Genomic DNA, 21,066 nt, shown 5'->3' on the forward strand with positions numbered 1-21,066 from the left:
TTGGATGACGGGACGGCGTGCGCAGCGACGTGATGACATTGATGGAGAGTGCCAACGATGCAGGGGATCCCGAAGAGGACGCTCCGGAGCCCCGAGGACAGGTGAGTGATTGTCAGCGGACCACACGGGGCACCGTAAACTGCTATCCGGTGGCAGCTGAAGCAGTCTGCGCTGCAGGATAGCCGTTTATGCGATGGCCCCGACATACAAAAGCATCGTATGTTGATGCTGCCTTCAACATGCGATGGCCTCTGAGAGGCCATCGTATGTTGAAATGATCGTATGTCGGGGCCATCGTAGGTCGGGGGGGTCACTGTATGCACATTGGACTGATCAGACTATACAGAGAGCACCACCTGGCGCAGGTCAGCTAGCAGAGGTACTGACATACTGGCTTATTGCATAGGCAGCAGTGCCGAGTGTTTTCTGTCTTCTACTATTGAGGAATCGTCAAAGGGAAATAGTTGAAGTGGTGGTGGACATGTCCTTTAGCTTATCACTGATAGATCTTCATTCATGGATTCTATAAAGTACAAATGTTTAGCAACGTAGAATGCTTCTCTCTCTCTATCAGATTTTAGTAGCCGCCGCTCAGGAGCTGTCAGAGTCTGTGAACCCAAAAAAAGGAGAGGCCCCTGAGAAGGTGACCCATGATTTACAGTCTACAAGAAGCACACATGGGAACCTGAATGGTGATGCATCTGCTGACTGGAGGAAAATTGTGGAGGAAAGGATTGCAAACAAAACCAGACGCTTTGCCAAGGTATTGGCTACAATAGAAACATTAGAAAGGGTTATCCAATATTATATAATATATAAATGTATCTGAATTCTAGACACCTTAGTACAGTGTTCTCCAACCTGTAGCTTTCCAGCAGTTGCAAAACCACAACTCCAGTCATGCCATGACAGCCAAGGACTATCAACTTCTGGGCTTCACATTTTGCTACCTTAACCCCTTCCTGCTATAGGACGTATGCATACGTCCAGTCATCTGACACGTTTGCGCAATTGGACGTATGCATAAGTCATATCGATCTCCTGCACTGCCGCGGGCAGCGCAGGAGATCAGGGACAGGACCCGGCTGTTAATCACAGCCGGAGTCCCGCCGCAGCTGCCGGAGCCACGATCGCGCCGGTCCCGGCAGCATTAACCCCCTAGGTGCCTTGATCAATCATCTATGGTGTTGACAGGGGGAGCGCTCTGCCCCTGTTCTCCAACGGCAGCGCCGCGATACGATTGCGGGTCGCCGTTCGTTGCTATGGCAGCAGGAGGTCAGATCACAACCTCCTGTATGCCTGCTACGGAAGCCTGTGAGATCCAGCCAGAGGCTGGATCGCACAGGCTGTAGTGTCTGCAGCTCATCAGGTTATAATGTGCTGCAGGACAAATGTATTGCAGCATAGTATAACCTGTAAAAAGTGTAAAAAATAAAATAAAATGTTCTTCAATAAAAGTATGAAGTGTAAAAAATAAATAGAAAAAAATGCCCCTTTCCCAATAAAAGCCCTGTATTATCACCAAAAAAGATCAAAAACACAAATCATATACATAATAGGGATTGCCACGTCCGTAATGACGTGTACTATAAAACTATAATGTAAATTATCCCGCACGGTGAACACCGTAAAAAATAAAATTAAAAAAAGCGCAAAATTCACCAATTTTGGTACAAATAGCGGAATAAAAAAGATCAAAAGGTAGCACGCAGCACAAAAATTATACCAATGAAAAGTACAGATCATCCCGCAAATAAGCCCTTACTCAATGGCGTCGGACAAAAAATAAAAAAGTTACAGCTGTTGGAAAATAAATGGCAGAAAAAGAATTTTGCTCAGAAAAGGAAAAAGAACATAGAAAGCGATATAAAATGGGTATCGCCATAATCGTACTGACCCACAGAGTAAATATAATATCAATTTTACCGCACAGTGTACACTATTTAATAAAAAAAAAAACATTTTAAAACGCCAGAAATTTGCCAGTTTTTCACAAAAAATGCGTCAACAAAAGTGCACCACCTATATAAAGTACAATATGTCACGAAACAATCTCAGAATCGCTCTGCTCAGAAAAAGTGTTCTAAAGTTATTACTATTTAACCCCTTAAGGACCAAGGACGTACTGGTACGTCCTTGGTCCTGCTCCCATGATATAACGCGGGGTTACACGGTAACCCCGCATCATATCATGGCGGGCCCGGCGTCATAGTGAAGCCGGGACCTGCCGCTAATAGCGCGCGGCGCCGCACACTATTAACCCTTTAGCCGCGCACTCAGAGCTGAGCGGCTAAAAGCGAAAGTGAAAGCTGCCGGTTAACTCAGTGACCTGTTCGGGATAGCCGCGGCGAAATCGCGGCATCCCGAACAGCTTACAGGACAGCGGGAGGGCCCTACCTGCCTCCTCGCTGTCCGATCGCCGAATGACTGCTCAGTGCCTGAGATCCAGGTATGAGCAGTCATGCGGCAGAATCATCGATCACTGGTTTCCTATGAGAAACCAGTGATCAATGATAAAGACCAGTGTGTGCAGTGTTATAGGTCCCTATGGGAGCTATAACACTGCAAAAAAAAAGTGAATAAAGATCATTCTTTTCCCATAAAAAAAAAAACACAGTGTAAATAAAAATAAACATATATGGTATCACCGTGTGCAGAAATGTCCGAATTATAAAAATATATCATTAATTAAACTGCTCGGTCAATGGCGTGCGCGCAAAAAAATTCCAAAGTCCAAAATAGTGCATTTTTGGTCACTTTTTATATCATTTAAAAATGAATAAAAAGCGATCAATAAGTCCTATCAATGCAAAAATTGTACTGTTAAAAAACTTCAGATCACGGCGCAAAAATTAGCCCTCATACCGCCCCATATACAGAAAAATAAAAAAGTTATAGGGGTCAGAAGATGACAATTTTAAACGTATTAATTTTCCTGCATGTAGTTATGATTTTTTCCAGAAGTCCGACAAAATCAAACCTATATAAGTAGGGTATCATTTTAATCGTATGGACCTACAGAATAAAGATAAGGTGTCCTTTTTACCGAAAAATGTACTACGTAGAAACGGAAGCCCCATAAGTTACAAAACAGCGTTTTTTTTTTCAATTTTGTCGCACAATGGTTTTTTTTTTTCCGTTTCACCGTAGATTTTTGGGCAAAATGACTGACGTCATTACAAAGTAGAATTGGTGGCGCAAAAAATAAGCCCTCATGTGGATTTTTAGGTGCAAAATTGAAAGAGTTATGATTTTTTAAAAATTTTGCAAAAACGGAAAAAAAACCCGGTCCTTAAGGGGTTAAAGAGATACATGTCAAATTTAAAAAAAAAGAGCCTGGTCATAGGGGTTAATAGTGTATCATTGAATAAGCAATGATCTCCCCAATTGTGACTGCAGCAAACACTATAAATGAATAGCAGGAAGCAGTACAGTGGTGGGCGTCCTCTCACCCCAGGCCCCATAGGAGTCACATGGTCTTTCTTTATAGAGGGTGCACCACCTATAAGCATTCTGTATTGTAGACATATGTGTATATTCTATTACATTTTAATATTTGTGTTTTTATTTGTGTTCTGTCTCTATTCTGTTTGTAGAGTCAGAAAGCTACCACCCCAGCCTCCACACCAAACAGATTCCATGCAGTTGTAGGACACTTCTTCTTCCCACTGATACAGAACTATGACAAGTAAGTAATATTCATACACTCCTCCGTACTGAAACTTGGAATTCAGTGGATGGATAGACATGTTAAGTACAATGATCCCTCAACTTACAATGGCCGCAACATACAATAGTTTCAACATACAATGGTCTTTTCTGGACCATTGTAAGTTGAAACCAGAATCAACATACAATACTACGGACAGTCCAGATCTGTGAAACATGTCAATGGATGAAAGATGTGACCAATCAGAATGGGCATTCACTTGTAAAACCCCTGTATTACTGAAGTGTATGCACTGACTGGTGTCTGGTAGCGCCCCCTACAGTACAGGGAGGTATTACATGTTCTGTACTATTCTTTACCTGTATTACTGAAGTGCATGCACTGACTGATGTCTGGTAGCGCCAGTGGCGTCTCCAGCATTCATATTTAGGGGGGGCACATGGGGGGCCAGTGACAAAAGTGGGGGGGCAATTTTAAATGTGTGTGCGTGTATGTATATATATATATATATGTATATACATATATACACACACACACACATATATATATATATATATATATATATATATATATATATATATACACACACAATTATTTTTTTTCCGTTTTTGCCATAGATTTTTGGGTAAATGACTGATGTCATTATAAAGTAGAATTGGTGGCGCAAAAAATAAGCATCATATGGACTTTTAGGTGCAAAATTGAAAGGGTTATGATTTTTAAAAGGTATGGAGGAAAAAACAAAAGTGCAAACACTGAAAAACGCTATGTCCTTAAGGCGTTAAAGCTTTTGGACACTACCATCAACTTTGATAGCGGCATCTAAAGTGTTAATGTCGGACATCAGCCTGATTGGTGATGTCTGGCATTAGCTGAGGGTTCTAGCTAATGATTTATACAACACAGTGGGAGCAGGCACTGTGCGTACACATACGCCTTGTGTCCTTAGGGCTCATTTACATGGACGGATCCTCAGCATATTTTACGCTGCGGATCCCCCGACAATGGACCCTACAGTGCTGCCTCCATCTGTGCCTGCCCATAACGGCAATCCTCCGCTACGAGCAGACACGCTTTGATGTGTATACTCGCACACATCGCGGCTGCTCTCGGCCTAGCTCAGAAAGCAGGAGGAGCGGCCATGATGTGTGCGAGTATACACATCAAAGCGTGTCTGCTCGTAGCAGAGGATTGCCGTTATGAGCAGGCACAGATGGAGGCAGCACTGTAGGGTCCATTGTCGGGGGATCTGCAGCGTAAAATACACTGTGGATCCACCCCTGAATGAGCCCTTAGGGTACGTTCACACGTACAGGATCTGCTGTATATTTTCTGCAGCTGATGTTGCTACCTATTGAAGCTAATGGGTTGCAAGATCAGCTGCACAAAATATGCAGCAAAAATATGCAGCAGATCCTGTACATGTAAATGTACCCTTAAGGGGTTAATGATAAACTAGCAGTGTGTTCACATGTTGTCCTTCCAGAGGGGTCACTTTCCCTCCTCCAGCGTCCACAGGTCACATTACCAGAACAATTTATGGAAAAATCGCAGCAAAAAATTGCGCTGTTTTACCGCGATTTACGAAAAATCGCGATAAAAGCGCGCAATTTTTGCCGCGGTTTTTCCCAAAAATTGTTGTGATAATGTGGCCTGTTGGTGACCTGTGGACACTGAAGGAGGGAAAGTGACCCCTCTGGACTGCTACCATACACATTACTCAGCCCCGGGATATACTGCTGATCAGGGGGGAGAGAGGGAGGACACAGGACATCACTCACCTCACATGAAGCGGCCGCTCTGCTGTGTGACCTGTCAGCTCTGGGCCCCTCCTCTCCTGTGCTGGGGGCGGAGCCATCAATGTATCGGGACATCCCTATTTATTTTAAATTGGGGGGGCCCAAGGGGGGGCACGGCCTGATCTAGGGGGGGGCCATGGCCCCCTCTGCCCCCCCCCTAGCGACGCCACTGGGTAGCGCCTCCTACAGTACAGGGAGGTATTACATGTTCTGTTCTATTCTTTACCTGTATTACTGAAGTGCATGCACTGACTGATGTCTGGTAGCGCCTCCTACAGTACAGGGAGGCATTACATGTTCTGTACTACTCTTTCGCTGTATTACTGAAGTGTATGCAGTGACTGGTGTCTGGTAGCGCCCCCTACAGTACAGGGTGGTATTACATATTCTGTACTACTCTTTACCAGTATTACTGAAGTGTATGCAGTGACTGGTGTCTGGTAGCGCCCCCTACAGTACAGTGAGGTATTACATGTTCTGTACTCTTTACCTGTACCAGGGTTACCTGCTCCTTTTGAAACCAGGTGAGGATGACTCCATGTTACTGGCGTACGGGGCGTGACGTCACACGGGGGCGGAGTCCTGACGTCACGGACTTCCGTTCCCGTGGTCGCGACCCAGACCCTCCAGCGCTTCCAGACAAGAAACCAGTTCCCTCAGGGTGCCATATGCAATATTGCGGGGCTCCCCAGCCGCGGAACCCCCATGATCAGACATCTTATCCCCTATCCTTTGGAAAAATGAATAAAAAGTGATCAAAAAGTCTGATCAAAACAAAAATGGTACTGATTAAAACTTCAGATCACGGCACAAAATATGAGCCCTCATATAGCCCCGTACGCAGAAAAAACAGAAGAATGTCTGGTCCTTAAGGGGTTAATAACTTTCTCCCATGTTGCTCACCTCACTGATGCTTGGTGCAGATGTAGCATAAACTTCCTGCAATAGATTTACTCCAAAATCTCTGTCTAATTCACCATAAATATGTGGCACAATCTGTGTGCATTACATTCCTTACTGCAAAGTGTAACTGTGGTGAAAATCTGTAGTATTTCTGCAGCGGAATATTCATTGTATAAATTGTATTGTAAATTGCAGCAAATCTACCCTGTGATCTGTCATGAATGTCTGATAGATGCAGGTCTCACTTCTAGGTGATGAAGAAAGACGAAATGATCCAGCACTTGGAATATTGCAGCTTTATTGTATCCTCTTTAAGGGTACGTTCAGATGTGCAGATTTTCGCAGTGTATTTCGGCCTCGGCCTAGCTCATTGAGCAGGGGAAGCGGCCGCGATGTGCGCGAGTACACCGCACATGCGCAGGGAAGTCGCACATCGCAGTGTGTCTGCTCAGAGCGGCGTATTGCCGCTCTGAGCAGGCACATATAAAGGCAGCATATAGGAGGTCCTTCAGCGGTGGATCTGCAGCGATATACGCTGCGAAAATCCGCACGTCTGAACGTACCCTTAAAGAGGATACAACAAAGCTGCAATATTCCATCCTCTTTAAGGGTACATTCAGACCTGCGGATTTTCGCAGCGTATATCGCTGCCGATCCGCCGCTGAAGGATGCCTTTATATGGTGCCTTTATATGTGCCTGCTCGGAGAGGCAATACGCCGCTAGGAGCAGACACACTGGGATGTGCGAGTCGCCGTGCGCATGCTCAGTATACTCGCACATCGCAGCAGCTCTCGGCCTAGCTCATTGAGCAGGGGAAGCGGCTGCGATGTGTGCAAGTATACCGCGCGTGCGCGGCGACTCGTACATCGCAGTGTGTCTGCTCGGAGCGGCACATTTAAAGGGGTACTCCGGCGCTTAGACATCTTATCCCCTATCCAAAGGATAGGGGATAAGATGCCTGATCGCAGGGGTCCCACCGCTGTGGACCCCCGTGATCTTGCACGCCGCACCCCGATTATAATCAGTCCCTGGAGCATATTCGCTCCGGGTCTGATTACTGTCGATCACGGGCCGGAGCGTTGTGACGTCACGGCTGTCAGCTGTCACGCCCCCTCCCATAGGCTTGCATTGAGGGGCAGAGCGTGACGTCACACGGGGGCGGAGGCGTGACGTCACACGCCGCCGGCCCTGTGGTCGCCGGTAATCAGACCCGGAGCTAACACGCTCCGGGGACTGATTATAAACGGGGTGTGGCGTGCAAGATCACGGGGGTCCCAAACGGCGGGACCCCCGCGATCAGGCATCTTATCCCCTATCCTTTGGATAGGAGATAAGATGTCTAAGCGCCGGAGTACCCCTTTAAGGGCACCATACAGAGGTCTTTTAGTGGCGGATCTGCAGCATAAAATATGCTGTAAATCCGCACATATGAACGTACCCTTAAACAGTATGGAACAACTTCAACACTTCACAAGGTCTGACAAATCTTGACGCGTTTCGAGCGCATGCGCTCGAAACGCGTCAAGATGTGTCAGACCTTGTAAAGTGTTTGAAGTTGTTCCATGCCGTTTTAAAGAGGATACAATAAAGCTGCAATATTCCAAGTTCTGGATCATTTCATCTTTCTTCATTGTTTGGACACGGAGAGCCTGAGGTGGGGATCCGAGCACGGGACGTAGCAGGTGAGCCGGACTTTCCCATATTTCTCACTTCTAGGTGCCCTTACCTACTCAAGAATGAGGACCCTCAGTCCTGTCTGGTCGGCCTATTGTGGTCGAGAAGCTAAAGATAGCCAGGCATAAATCCAGCCTCAGCCTGCCAGTTTGCGGAGTTATGTGCTGTTCTTTTCAGCTTCTCGACCCCCTCATGCCGCAAAATGGTTCAGATGGGGCTGGACGCCCTCATTTTCAAGACCGATGCGGGTCCCACCTCTTGGAGTATCTATCAGACATTTACCCTGTGGATATGCTGTGGATGTCGAGATGGGAGTACCTCTTTATAATGATTTTTCTTGGTCCTTCTATTAAGGCCCGTTGTGACATTTGACCTCCTTGGAGAAGATCGTCTGATCCTTGGGAGACTAGTTCATACGCTGGGCATCCTGATGCACCTGGCTTTAAATGCTATGGTAATGTATATACTGTATATATAGGTGTTAGGGGTAGACTGATGGCAGCTGGTAGATAGGTAGTGTGAGGCAGTGACAGGAATGGTGGTCGGGATCACTATAATTATCCAAGGTACCTGTCTTATGTTAAAGGAGATATCCAGTGGTGAAAAACGTATCCCCTATCCTAAGGATAGGGGATAAGTTTCAGATCGCGGGGGGGCCGACCACTGGGGTCCCCCGCAATCTCCTATATGGGGCCCCAACAGTCCACGGAAAGGGGGCGTGTTGACCACCGCACGAAGCGGCGGCTGACACGCCCCCTCAATACAACTCTATGGCCTTCGGCAATCTCCAACTCTGCCATAGCATTGTATTGAGGGGGCGTGTCGGCCGCCGCTTTGTGCGGTGGTCAACATGGGCTATCTCGGGGGGGGGGGGGAGGCCAGCGGTCGGACCCCCCGCGATCTCAAACTTATTCCCTATCCTTAGGATAGGGGATACGTTTTTCACCACTGGACTACCCCTTTAACACCAGGTTTTAGGAAGCATATATCTCATCCAGGGAAAACTGGTGAGTTAATAGTTAAAATCCATTGCTAGGGAATTTGCTAAGTCTGGCCTTGATTTTTATGGTCTCAAAGGCAGGTTTGGTAGTGGGGTCTTTGATTCCCCCCAGATTTTCAGGTTGACCCCCAAGTCAGCACAGACTGATTAATACTGGGCTTACTAAAGGTACAACCAAGTCTGCACTAAGAGGCTGTGAGGAACCTCTGATGAGAGTTGGAGCCCTGATGTGGGCAGCATCAGAAAGGGGACCTTTACCATTTCTATTCCATTACTATTTTTGGTGACTGTTTTATTGAGTGGCTGGTAGTAAGCCACCTGAACAGAGAGGAAAGTTTTTGCATAGTTAGCACTAGATTTTTGGATTAGTTTGTGCCTAAAGTTAAAGGCTGTATTTGTTTTGTTACTGTCAAGTCCTGTTTAACCCCTTAAATATGTACTCCAGAGGGGGGGGGGGGGATTATTATTATTATTTTTTTTTTTTTAAACAACTGGTGCCAGAAAGTTTTACAGATTTTTAAATTACTTAATTAAAAAAATCTTAATCCTTCCTGCTGTATGTTCCACAGGAAGTTGTGTAGTTCTTTCCAGTCTGACCACAGTGCTCTCTGCTGACACCTCTGTCCATGTCAGGAACTGTCCAGAGTAGGCGCAAATCCCTATAGCAAACCTCTCCTACTCTGGAGAGTACACAAACAGAGGTGTCAGCAGAGAGCACTGTGGTCAGACTGGGAAGAACTACACAACTTCCTCTGGAGCATACAGCACCTGATAAGTACTGGAAGGGTTAAGATTTATATATAGAAGTAATTTACAAATCTGTATAACTTTCTGACACCGGTTGATTAAAAAAAAATATTTTCCTCCGGAGTACCCCTTTTTAAAGCAATCTTTCAATTGTCAGTAAGGTCCCACCATTATTGAAGTTGGCGCAGCTCCTGCACTCGCTTTATAGACTGTAAATGTACGCCCTGATGCGTTAAGTCCTGCCAGGGTGTACATTCATTTTTTATAAATGAATCTGCTCTTCTCTCCTAGGCTGCTTCTCAGATGGGGAAGGCATTGCTGGAATTTGTGTGGGTCCTTCGCTTCCACACTGATCCGTGAGTATGTGATAAACAGAATGTAAAATCCTGACTTAGTGACGACTGTGATCGCACCATGGTGATGATGGGGTATGTGTCAGCCACTATGGAGGCCCTCGCAGTGGACATGTAGTTTTACGTAATTTAAGTGTAATTCCGGGGGCCACCAGAGACCACTAGTGTACGTGCCACTGTGGCTCATACAAGGAGGGCCCTGTTATATGACCTGCATGGGCCCTAATCGATCATATGGACAGGGTATATCCCTTTAAGACACTACGTATTTCTCTGTTTGTTTCACATCACTTATCCATATTTATGCCACCTATCAGCTAGTCTGACACAAACAGGCCAATCATTTCTGGTGGGTGTACACAAGCATCAACTTTGACTGGGTTCAATCTCGATTAACCATAAAGGTATTTAAACCCATAAGATATACAGCATCTTTTCCATGATTAAGAGTTACTTTTAGCTCAAAACACGTCAGAGTTTTACTTTGTGTTTTTAGTGATGTGTCGGTTTTTGCTTTTATATTTTAAGATGTTATAAGTCTCGTTTTTTTTATCTGGACATTCTCTGGAAGCTGGATATAACCTTTTCTTTGCCTATCCATATGTAACCTATACATGTGACTGAATTTATTATGGTTACACTCTGTCTATAGGTTCGTGAGACAGGGTCTCCTGTTCTGCGTGTCCACCATCCTGCTAAGTGTCCCCTGGGAGCGTCTCATGACTGACATGTCTGAAGAGGTGCTGGAAATGAAATGCTGGCTGGCAGGTGAGGTAGATAGAGACAAGGCTGCGTTTTTTAAGTCTGTAATGTTTTTGTCATAAGGGAAACGACGCCCCTGATGAAGCTCACAGTAGTAAAATGCACGTAGGGGTAGGTATGTTTGGTCTTGGCACCACACATTGTATAAGATTGTTTTCTTATCTTTATCTTAGGAACCGTCCTTATTGTTGTAGTAACCTGTTTACCATTGCAGCACTTTAGCCTTTATATTTATCTATCTTTTATTTATCTACTTTGAGTAAACGTTTGGTTCTTACTTATGTGTTGTTTACATTTGTATATCCTGAAACACTTGTGTTTGTGTGTCCTCTTCCAATGTACTTTCCTGTGTTTTGGTGTCTAGTTGATATACATGTATTTTAATATTATTGCTTACAAGAAATAATAATAATAAAAAATTAAATATATATGTATATATGTAGATAGATTTGGTTGTATGCATTTTGTATATGTGCACTCCTTTTATAAAAGGTCTTGTTTGGTGTTCATGTATATTTAGTGCACACTTGTACCTACCATGATGGGTAGAGTTTTCTTTTGGTGATCATATGGGAATCATGTAAACTGAACTTAGTAAGCTCTACCTCTGTTAATGGAGTTCAGGGATCTAATAATGATGAAAATAGGAATTTAAGTAGTGGTCTACACCAGTGTTTTCCAACCAGCATGCCTCCAGCCGTTGGCTGTCCGGCCATGCTGGGAGTTATAGTATTGCAACAGCTGGAGGCACTCTGGTTGGAAAAAACACTCTTCTACACAACTTTAAAGGGGTACTCCGGTGGAAAACTGTTTTTTTTTTTTTTTTTTTTTTTTTTAAGTCAACTGGTACCAGAAAGTTAAACAGATTTGTAAATTACTTCTATTAAAAAATCTTAATCCTTCCAGTACTTATTAGCTACTGAATACTACAGAGGAAATTCTTTTCTTTTTTCGAACACAGAGCTCTCTGCTGACATCACGAGCACAGTGCTCTCTGCTGACATCTCTGTCCATTTTAAGAACTGTCAAGAGAAGGAGAAAATCCCTATAGCAAAACATATTCTGCTCTGGACAGTTCCTAAAATGGACAGAGATGTCAGCAGAGAGCACTGTGGTCATGATGTCAGCAGAGAGTTCTGTGTTCCAAAAAGAAAAGAATTTCCTCTGTAGTATTCAGCAGCTAATAACTACTGGAAGGATTAAGATTTTTTTAATAGAAGTTTTACACCGAACTGCCATTAGACTGAGCATGATCCTCTCTCTTTTATAGATGCGGCGGAGACGGATGCAGATGACCATTGTCGCCGCCTGGCCCTCAATGCCCTCCTGCTAATGGAGAAATTACGAAGTAACCTCCAGCCCCCAACCAGTGAACCTCTGTGCTGACCTCTTGGAATTCGCAAATGGTCTATTGCTGTACTTGTAAACCCAACTATGGGGCCATCCTACAGTTTACTGAAAAGTATCCGCATATCTAAAATAAAACTTCAATAATCCGTCACAAGGTATTGGGACTTTGTGGGATGCCAGATTAGCTGTAATACCAGAGTTTCTCTCTATCTTGCCCCATATCAGCTACTGAGTAACCAGGTCCGCCCCTGCATGGGAGACCAATGAAAGAACAGGATCGGCATGTTACTGTAAAAACATTAATTTTTTTCTTCTCAATTCATTTGTTTAGGTGAAATAAATAAAATATATTTTGTACTTAAGCAATGCATCTGTTTATTATTATACACTTTTGCCTTTCTATGACCTAAGAATGAAAGGAGTACTCCAGCGAAAATTAAAGGGGTTCTCCACCATAAGGTGATTTAGTATGTACCTAGCAGACAGTAATGGACATGCTTAGGAAGGATCTGTGCTTGTCCTGGGGCTAAATGGTTATGTTGTGAGATCACCATAACTCTGTGGATAGCTGTTTGTGAACTGGTATTTCCTGTCGTTTCCTTTTTTTTGCCTACAAATCCCATAATTCCATTTTCCTCCCTCCCACACATCAGCCACCCCACCCATTAAAACATAAATGAGCTGCATCCATTCAAAAGACCTGGGGTTTTAAATCGTAGTGCCTACAGCTGCTGTATTAGTTGCAGATTGATCTCTCTCCCACCAAGTGATCGCTCCACCCATTGAAGCAGACAGGCTCCCTGTCATCCACTGACTAGTGATGCCAGGTCTCGGCCGCATTGCAACCTAAGAAAAATCTGAGACAACAGTCATTTTGTATGCTGCTAAAAATAAATATTGGGGTGAAAATCACAGAAGAATTGTGAGAAAACCGTCACACACAGGTACAGACACTATATTATGTACTACACTAACTTTACAGTCCCTGTAGCATAGTCAAATCAAAAAAAATTCCTGCAGTGCCCCTTTAACTTATCCCCTGTCAAGCGGTCAGACCCCCCGTAATCTCCAGGACAGGACCCCGGCACTCTCGGTGAGGAGCGCGTGTCGTCTACAAGTAGATGGCATGCATTCCATTTATTTCTATGGGAGCACCAATGATGTCTTTCTGTCTCTCCCATAGAAATTAATGGAGTGCTTGCCGGCTGCAGCGCGCGTTCCTCTCTGAGAAGGAGGGTCCCCTTCCGGTAATCGCGGAGAGCCCCATCTGTCTACACCCCGATGATGTGTACAGTCAATTTAATCCAGAAATTGGTACCGCTGCAGGTACACCTTCAGCAAGCTGGGAAACACTGATAAAAGGCTGAAGGCAAGTTAGGAGGCAGACAAATCGCAATTCAGGAAGAAGCCTTCCAGTACTTATCAGCTGCTGTATGCTCGGGAGGAAGTTGTGTAGTTCTTTCCGCTTCTTTGTCACTAAAGATGGAGGGATAAATCACTAAGGGCTCGTTCACATTGCGGCGTGCTCCGCTAAAGGGAGCTCAGTCGGTCAGTCTACTGCATTTCCTAGAACTTATTTTTGTTTGTCCACTCAATTCCTGTGAAAGTAAGGACACCCGATAGACCCAAAGTCAATGGGATCCTTTGTTCCTGGCATTGTCAGTTGTGCCCCGACCCGTTCAGGGTCTGTTCGGTGCATTAAAATAAAACCTGAACGAGTTTGAGCACAATGACCGTGTGTACTTAGCCTTATTTACTCAGGCAGTGTTACTCAACCAGGGTGCCTCCAGCTGTTGCAAAACTACAACTCCCAGCATGCCCGGACAGCCTTCGGCTGTCCGGGCATGCTGGGAGTTGTAGTTTTGCGACAGCTGGAGGCACCCTGGTTGGGAAACGCTTCACAAAACAATCTGCATTGTACTGGCTTAAACTTTTATAAAGGATTTAAAGGGGTTATCCAGGAAAAACATATATCTATCTATCTCTATCGATCTATCTCTATCTATCTCTATCTATCGATCTATCTCTATCTATCTCTCTAGATCTATCTATCTAGATCTATCATCTATCTATCTCTAATCTCTATATCTATATCTCAACTGGCTCCAGAAAGTTAAACAGATTTGTAAATTACTTCTATTAAAAAAAATTACTGGTAGGTCTGTGCGTCCTTTGCGTATTGTATATCTATGTTGATTAATCCTCGTTTTTGCATCCAAAGTAGTTTGTAATCTTTGTTATGTAGGGGAAACTACTTTGGATGCAAAAACGAGGATTAATCAACATAGATATACAATACGCAAAGGACGCACAGACTTACCAGTACCTAAACATTTCCTTGAAGCAGGACACTCCGAGAAGGAACTAAGGTTTATGCTGATAGACCACATCCCCAGACCCAAGAGGGGAGGTAATAGAATTGCTATTCTTAAAAAAAAGAGAGCTTTGGTGGATATATGAACTTAAATCGTTAAAGCCAAATGGGCTGAATGTGGATTTCAAAATCACCCATGATATATGCAATGCATGAACCCTGTTATATCGATTCTGTGTTATGCTGAAATTCTTCTTTGTGTCAACATGATTTTAATATTTCTTTATTCGTTTGTCGTAGGCTGGAGGACACGGGCAACACCGGTAACGAAAATAGCGACAGACATGTAATCAAGAATTTTTTCTCTGGAAGGGGATAGACGGCTGCAAGTACATGCTATTCTATATTTGTGCCACATTATAATAAGAAATATGTTCACTTCTCCTGGATCCTGTTCTGTGCCACTTGTTGCCTAGGGCAACCGCCAATGCTGGTGGGACCAGATGCTGACAGGGAAAGGTTAACGGGGCGGACAGCGAGACTCGCAGCAACCCCGTTTTGACCTATGGGCTAGAAGAACAGGTGGAGACTGCTGTGATCTGTTTCCCTACATAAAGATGGCTGCGGTGGAACCAATAGCTTCAAGGCGCACGTAACCTAGCAACAACCAGCGGATGTTTTAGCAGTGACGTCATCTCCGCCTCCAGAGTGAACGCTGACAGGATCGGCGTCCCGTCGCCATAACACATGGCCTTTGTTTACATGCTGTCTCCTGGATCGTTCCGGTGAGTGCCCGTGCCCCCGCCCAGACAATCAAGAATGCGCACCTGCACATGGACACATGCACATGTTTTATAACGTACAGTGTTTTTTATATAGTTTTTAACTATTGGACACTTTAGCGTCCCGATATGGGAGGCCTTATTGATACACTTATTGCACTTTGATCATTATTTACTATGTTTGATGTACTGAGTTGAATGCATTTTGTAATATGACGTCACTAATTGACTGGCCCTGCGCGGCCATATATACTCGCCAGTTTGCACATTGTATTGCTTGATAATGGCTAGGTGAGCTAGCCGAAAAGTCGCCATCTTCACGTTTGTGTGAATAAAGACCACTTTTTTTGCAACATATGGGAGTGCGGTTGCCGTTCGTTTTCTATGTGGAGGGATTCGTAACCAGGATCTGTAGCAACTGGACGCACCCTATCACTGCTGCATTGAACCTAGGAGTGCTGCTCTCTTGGAGTTATATATATATATAAAGTTTTCTCCTGGATAACCCCTTTAACATTTAGCAGCATGCCTTGCTGCTGCTGTAGTACAACACAATATCCAGTAGAGGGCACCCTTGGCTTTCGCATAACAAAACCATTGGGAAATTCACAGTACAGAATCGTACAGGTCTCCATTGTAATTTGAGTCTGAGGAATCTAATCCACAGGGGAGAACAGCATATATTCAAAGTTTTTTTTGTAAAAAGTGCTTTTAATTAATATATATATGCTAAGAATGGAATCTGCATCACAAGCTGCCTGTGCAAGCATGCAAGATTTCTAAAAAAAAAAAAAATAATAATAATTAAATGTCACAGAAAGATTATTAAACATAATATATATATTTTTTTTAAACTGTCACAGAATTAGTTACATAAAATATAATTTTGTGCCACCAAATAGCATTTTATGTTAGAAACATAAAACAAAACTTCATTTTATATCGCCATATAGTAGTTTTTCCGTAACCTGTGCCTCTCCTGCTGTTGCATAACTACAATTCCAAGAACGTCGTGACAGCTGCTGCCAGGGCAAGATGGGAGTTGTAGTTGTAATAGCAGGAGGAAGCCACAAGAAGGGGAATTCTTTCATATATTGCTTTATGTTACAAGGTTTCTGCTCTTGTCAATAGGGGGCAGTATTATCAAATGAAATACTGAGCGCACAGGAAATAGCTTTTATACAAAAAAATAAAATAATGACTGAAGCATGATGGGAGTGTCAGATAAAATTATAGGGGTTGCCCAGCATTAAAAAAAAAACCTTCTGATTTCTTAAATAAAATAAAAAAAACACACACACCACACCTGTCCTCAGGTTGTGTGTGGTATTGCAACTTGGTCCCTGTTTACTTTAAAGGGGTACTCCACTGGAAAACATTTTTTTTAAATCAACTGGTGCCAGAAAGTTAAACAGATTTGTAAATTACTTCTATTAAAAAATCTTAAAGGGGTATTCCGCCCCTAGACATCTTATCCCCTATCCAAAGGATAGGGGATAAGATGTCAGATCGCCGGGGTCCCGCTGCTGGGGACTCCTGGGATCCCCGCTGCGGCACCGCGCTATCATTACTGCGCAGAGTGAGTTCGCTCTGCACGTAATGATGGGCGGTACAGGGGCCGGAGCATCGTTACGTCACGGCTCCGCCCCTCGTGATGTCACGGCCCGCCCTTTCAATACAAGTCTATGGGAGGGGGCGTGGCGGTCGTCACGCCCCCTCCCATAGACTTGCATTAAGGGGACGGGCCGTGATGTCACGAGGGGCGGCGCCATGACGTCACGCTGCTCCGTCCCCTGTATCGCCTGTCATTACGCACAGAGCGAACTCGCTCTGTGCTGTAATGATAGCGCGGTGCCGCAGCGGGGATCCCAGGAGTCCCCAGCAGCGGGACCCCGGCGATCTGACATCTTATCCCCTATCCTTTGGATAGGGGATAAGATGTCTAGGGGCGGAATACCCCTTTAATCCTTCCAGCACTTATTAGCTGCTGAATCCTACAGAGGAAATTCTTTTCTTTTTGGAACACAGAGCTCTCTGCTGACATCACGAGCACAGTGCTCTCTGCTGACCTCTCTGTCCATTTTAGGAACTGTCCAGAGTAGGATAAAATCCCCATAGCAAACATATGCTGCTCTGGACAGTTCCTAAAATGGACATAGATGTCAGCAGAGAGCACTGTGCTCGTGATGTCAGCAGAGAGCACTGTGTTCAAAAAAGAAAAGAATTTCCTCCGTAGTATTCAGCAGCTAATAAATACTGGAAGGATTAAGGTTTTTAAAAAGAAGTAATTTACAAATCTGTTTAACTTTCTGGCACCAGTTGATTTAGAACAAAAATGTTTTCCAGTGGAGTACCCCTTTAAAGTAAACAGGGACCAAGTTGTAATACCACACATAACCAGGGGTGGTGCTGGAATCAAATAAATTAGCTCTGTTTTTCGCCGTGGATATAATATGTGGTACCCTACCCTCAGGCTGCGTTTCCATTTAGTTTTTTTTTTCCACATAGAGTTTTTTTTTTTTTTGTTTGTTTGTTTTTTGTGAAAAACACTATGGTCAGGCATCAATAGAGATTTAGAAAACGCCAAACACACTTGCCATTTCACCATTGGTGTTTTTGTTACTTATCTTTTTTACAGCGGTTTTGGGCTTATTGGCAGTTTTCCAAAATCGCAGCATGTTGAGTATGGGAGAAAAAAAAAAGCGCCATTTTTTTTTTTGCCGTGTGACTCCTATTGATTTCTATTAAAGAATGGAGGGGAGACAAAAAAAAAAAAACACCAATGTTAAATCCTCATTGTATTTTTATTTTCCTTCCATAGAAGTCTATGAAGACAGAAGACAGCCTTTGGCTGTCCGGGCATGCTGGGAGTTCTAGTTTTGCAACAGCTGGAGGCACCCTGTCTGGGAAACACAGTCCTAAAGCATTGCTATAGATTACAGACTGTATTGCAGTTGAAAGCATTGACCAATTGCATTCACAAATCTGCTAGTTCTATCTCTTTCTGGCGTTAGAGATCCCACCCAGCTTTCCCAGATTCCTGAACATCAGCCGTGCCGTACTGTTCAGGGCACAAAGAAAGCTTGGTGGTATTTTCTAGTCACCCTTTGTTATGTATCTGGTGCCGATGCTGAATACAGGGGTATCTGGATGTTCTCATGAAACTCACAACACAAAAACAAAAAGGGGGGAGGACCTGAGCACAATACAAAATGGCGGGAAACGCCTCAGGAACATAAAAACCAGGACACTACCACAGTGCAATAAATAACCAGACAGCTATAAACTGCCCTCCCCGCCATGGGTTATAAAATGTCAGGGTACAGAGTGGAGGGGGTCATTGAGTCACCACACGTACTACCGCTACTCATGTCCTCCCACCCCCACCATACACAGAAAGGTCATTGAAGACCAGAGTCACCAGTCATCATGTATACTGGGCTCTCTTCACACTGGTATCATGGCTTACTTTTATATCAGATCTGACAGGAAAGTGATAAAAACAGGGTGGGCTCATAGGTCCTAGGTTCAAATCCCACCATGGACAATATCTGCAGTGAGTTTGTATGTTCTCCCTATGTTTGTGTGGGTTTCTTCCAGGTCCTCCCACACAGTATGTTTTGAATGTTATCAGTATCAACGTGTCTTGCCAAAAGCGATGGGGTGCCAATGAGGACCGGGACCAGTGGGTCTCTAGCCGTGCCTCAACAACAACTAGGATCACCGATGAGGAAAGTGACCAGTGCCTTTATCTGTGTGCTTTACCAACCATTAGGGGGCACCGATGGGTACAGGAACCAATGCCATTCTAGCTGTGCCTCACCAACAACTAGGGGGTACTAATGGGGGCAGGGACCAATGCCATTCTAGCTGTGCCTCACCAACAACTAGGGGGTACTAATGGGGGCAGGGACCAATGCCATTCTAGCTGTGCCTCACTAACAACTAAGGGGCACCAGTGGGGGCAGGGACCAATGCCATTCTAGCTGTGCCTCACTAACAACTAAGGGGCACCAGTGGGGGCAGGGACCAATGCCTCTCTAAATGTGCCTCACCAACAACTAGGATCACCAATGAGGAAAGTGACCAGTTCCTTTCTCTGTGTGCTTTACCAACCATTAGGGGGCGTCAATGGGTACAGGAACCAATGCCTTTCTAGCTGTGCCTCACCAACAACTAGGGGGTACTACTGGGGGCAGGGACCAATGCCTCTCTAGATGTGCCTCACCAACAACTAGGAGCACCAATGAGGAAAGTGACCAGTGCCTTTCTCTGTGTGCTTTACCAACCATTAGGGGGCGTCAATGGGTACAGGAACCAATGCCTTTCTAACGTGCTTTTCCAACAACTAGGGGGCTCCAATATGGACAGGAACCAATGCTTCTCTAGATGTGCCTCAACAACAACTAGGGGGCACCAATGAGGACAGGGACCAATGAGTCTTTAGCCGTGCCTCAACAACAACTAGAGGGCTCCAATGAGGAAAGTGACCAATGCCTTTCTATGTGTTCGTCATCAACCATTAGGGGGCACCGATGGGTACATAAACCAATGCCTTTCTAGCTGTGCCTCACCAACAACTAGGGGGTACTAATGGGGGCAGGGACCAATGCCATTCTAGCTGTACCTCACTAACAACTAAGGGGCACCAATGGGGACAGGGACCAATGCCTCTCTAGATGTGCCTCACCAACAACTAGAAGGTATCAATGGGGACAGGGACCAATGCCTCTCTAGATGTGCCTCACCAACAATTAGAGGATACCAATGAGGACAGTGCCAATGCCTCTCTAGCTATGCCTCAATAACAACTAGGGGTTGCCAATGGGGACAGGGACCAATGCCTCTCTAGCTGTGCCTCACCAACAACTAGGGGCACCAATTGGGACAGGGACCAATGCCCCTCTAGCTGTGCCTCACCAACAACTGGAGGGTACCAATGGGGCCAGGGACAAATGCAGCCATTGGCTGTCCGGGCATGCTGGGAGTTGTAGTTTTGCAACAGGACCACCATTTGGAGACCACTATCCTAGGTTTGCCAATATTGTCAAACCTAGTTTTTCTTTTGTTTTTTGCTCACCCTTAAAGAATTAGAAAAACTGAGCTGATTTCCTTCAAAAGCAGCGCCACCACTGTCTTCAGGCTGTGTGTGGTATTGCAGCTCAATACCACTCAAATGAATGGAGCCAAGTTGCAATACCACACACAACCTGAGGACAGGTGTGGTTCTGTCTTTGAAAAAAGTTGGCTCTGTTTTTCTTTTCCAGGATTACTCCTTTAAAGCTCGTGGAATTTCTTCTTTTGGCCTTTATTCACCCTTTTCAGATGATTTTTAGGCTCAGGGTATGGCATTTTTCTATAGAAAAAAATTACAAAACAATTGTAATGTGGATTTCAATTAGTGTTAATTCTTGCATAATTTTTTCTCCAAATTCTTCAATTGAATTCCTAGAGTAAAAAAAAAAACACAGGGTATAAAGCGCCAAAGAAAAAACGCCTATAATAAAACTCACAATTTTGGCGGAGGGTTGGGAACGCCACACAATAGTTGCATGGAATTGGAGTTTATACTTGTTTGTTTATTTATTATTATTTTGCAAAAACACCAAAACAAATGCCCCATTTGTCACACTTCGTTTTTGCCCTTGAACAAAATATTCTGGAGTCAAATTTTAGCTGGGAGTCAATAGGAAAATAAGAATCGCCAGACC

General features: G+C 44.5%; 1 protein-coding gene across 4 annotated transcripts in view; it reads left to right on the forward strand.

Moving 5' to 3' along the window:
- Positions 1-12,603, forward strand: part of TELO2 (telomere maintenance 2) — a 35,098-nt gene extending 22,495 nt beyond the window's left edge. For 3 of the 4 annotated variants that reach the window (XM_056534409.1, XM_056534408.1, XM_056534410.1), the window contains exons 16-21: positions 575-763; positions 3,597-3,688; positions 8,402-8,501; positions 10,086-10,150; positions 10,800-10,915; positions 12,180-12,603. In XM_056534409.1, the coding sequence (XP_056390384.1) occupies positions 575-763; positions 3,597-3,688; positions 8,402-8,501; positions 10,086-10,150; positions 10,800-10,915; positions 12,180-12,295 (678 nt within the window). In that variant the 3' untranslated portion in view covers positions 12,296-12,603. The remainder of the gene's footprint in view (positions 1-574; positions 764-3,596; positions 3,689-8,401; positions 8,502-10,085; positions 10,151-10,799; positions 10,916-12,179) is intronic. The other variant, XM_056534407.1, reaches the window with a different exon arrangement.
- Positions 12,604-21,066: the final 8,463 nt, after the last annotated feature.

Source organism: Hyla sarda, chromosome 8 (assembly GCF_029499605.1).
Source record: "Hyla sarda isolate aHylSar1 chromosome 8, aHylSar1.hap1, whole genome shotgun sequence".
Classification (NCBI taxonomy): domain Eukaryota; kingdom Metazoa; phylum Chordata; class Amphibia; order Anura; family Hylidae; genus Hyla; species Hyla sarda.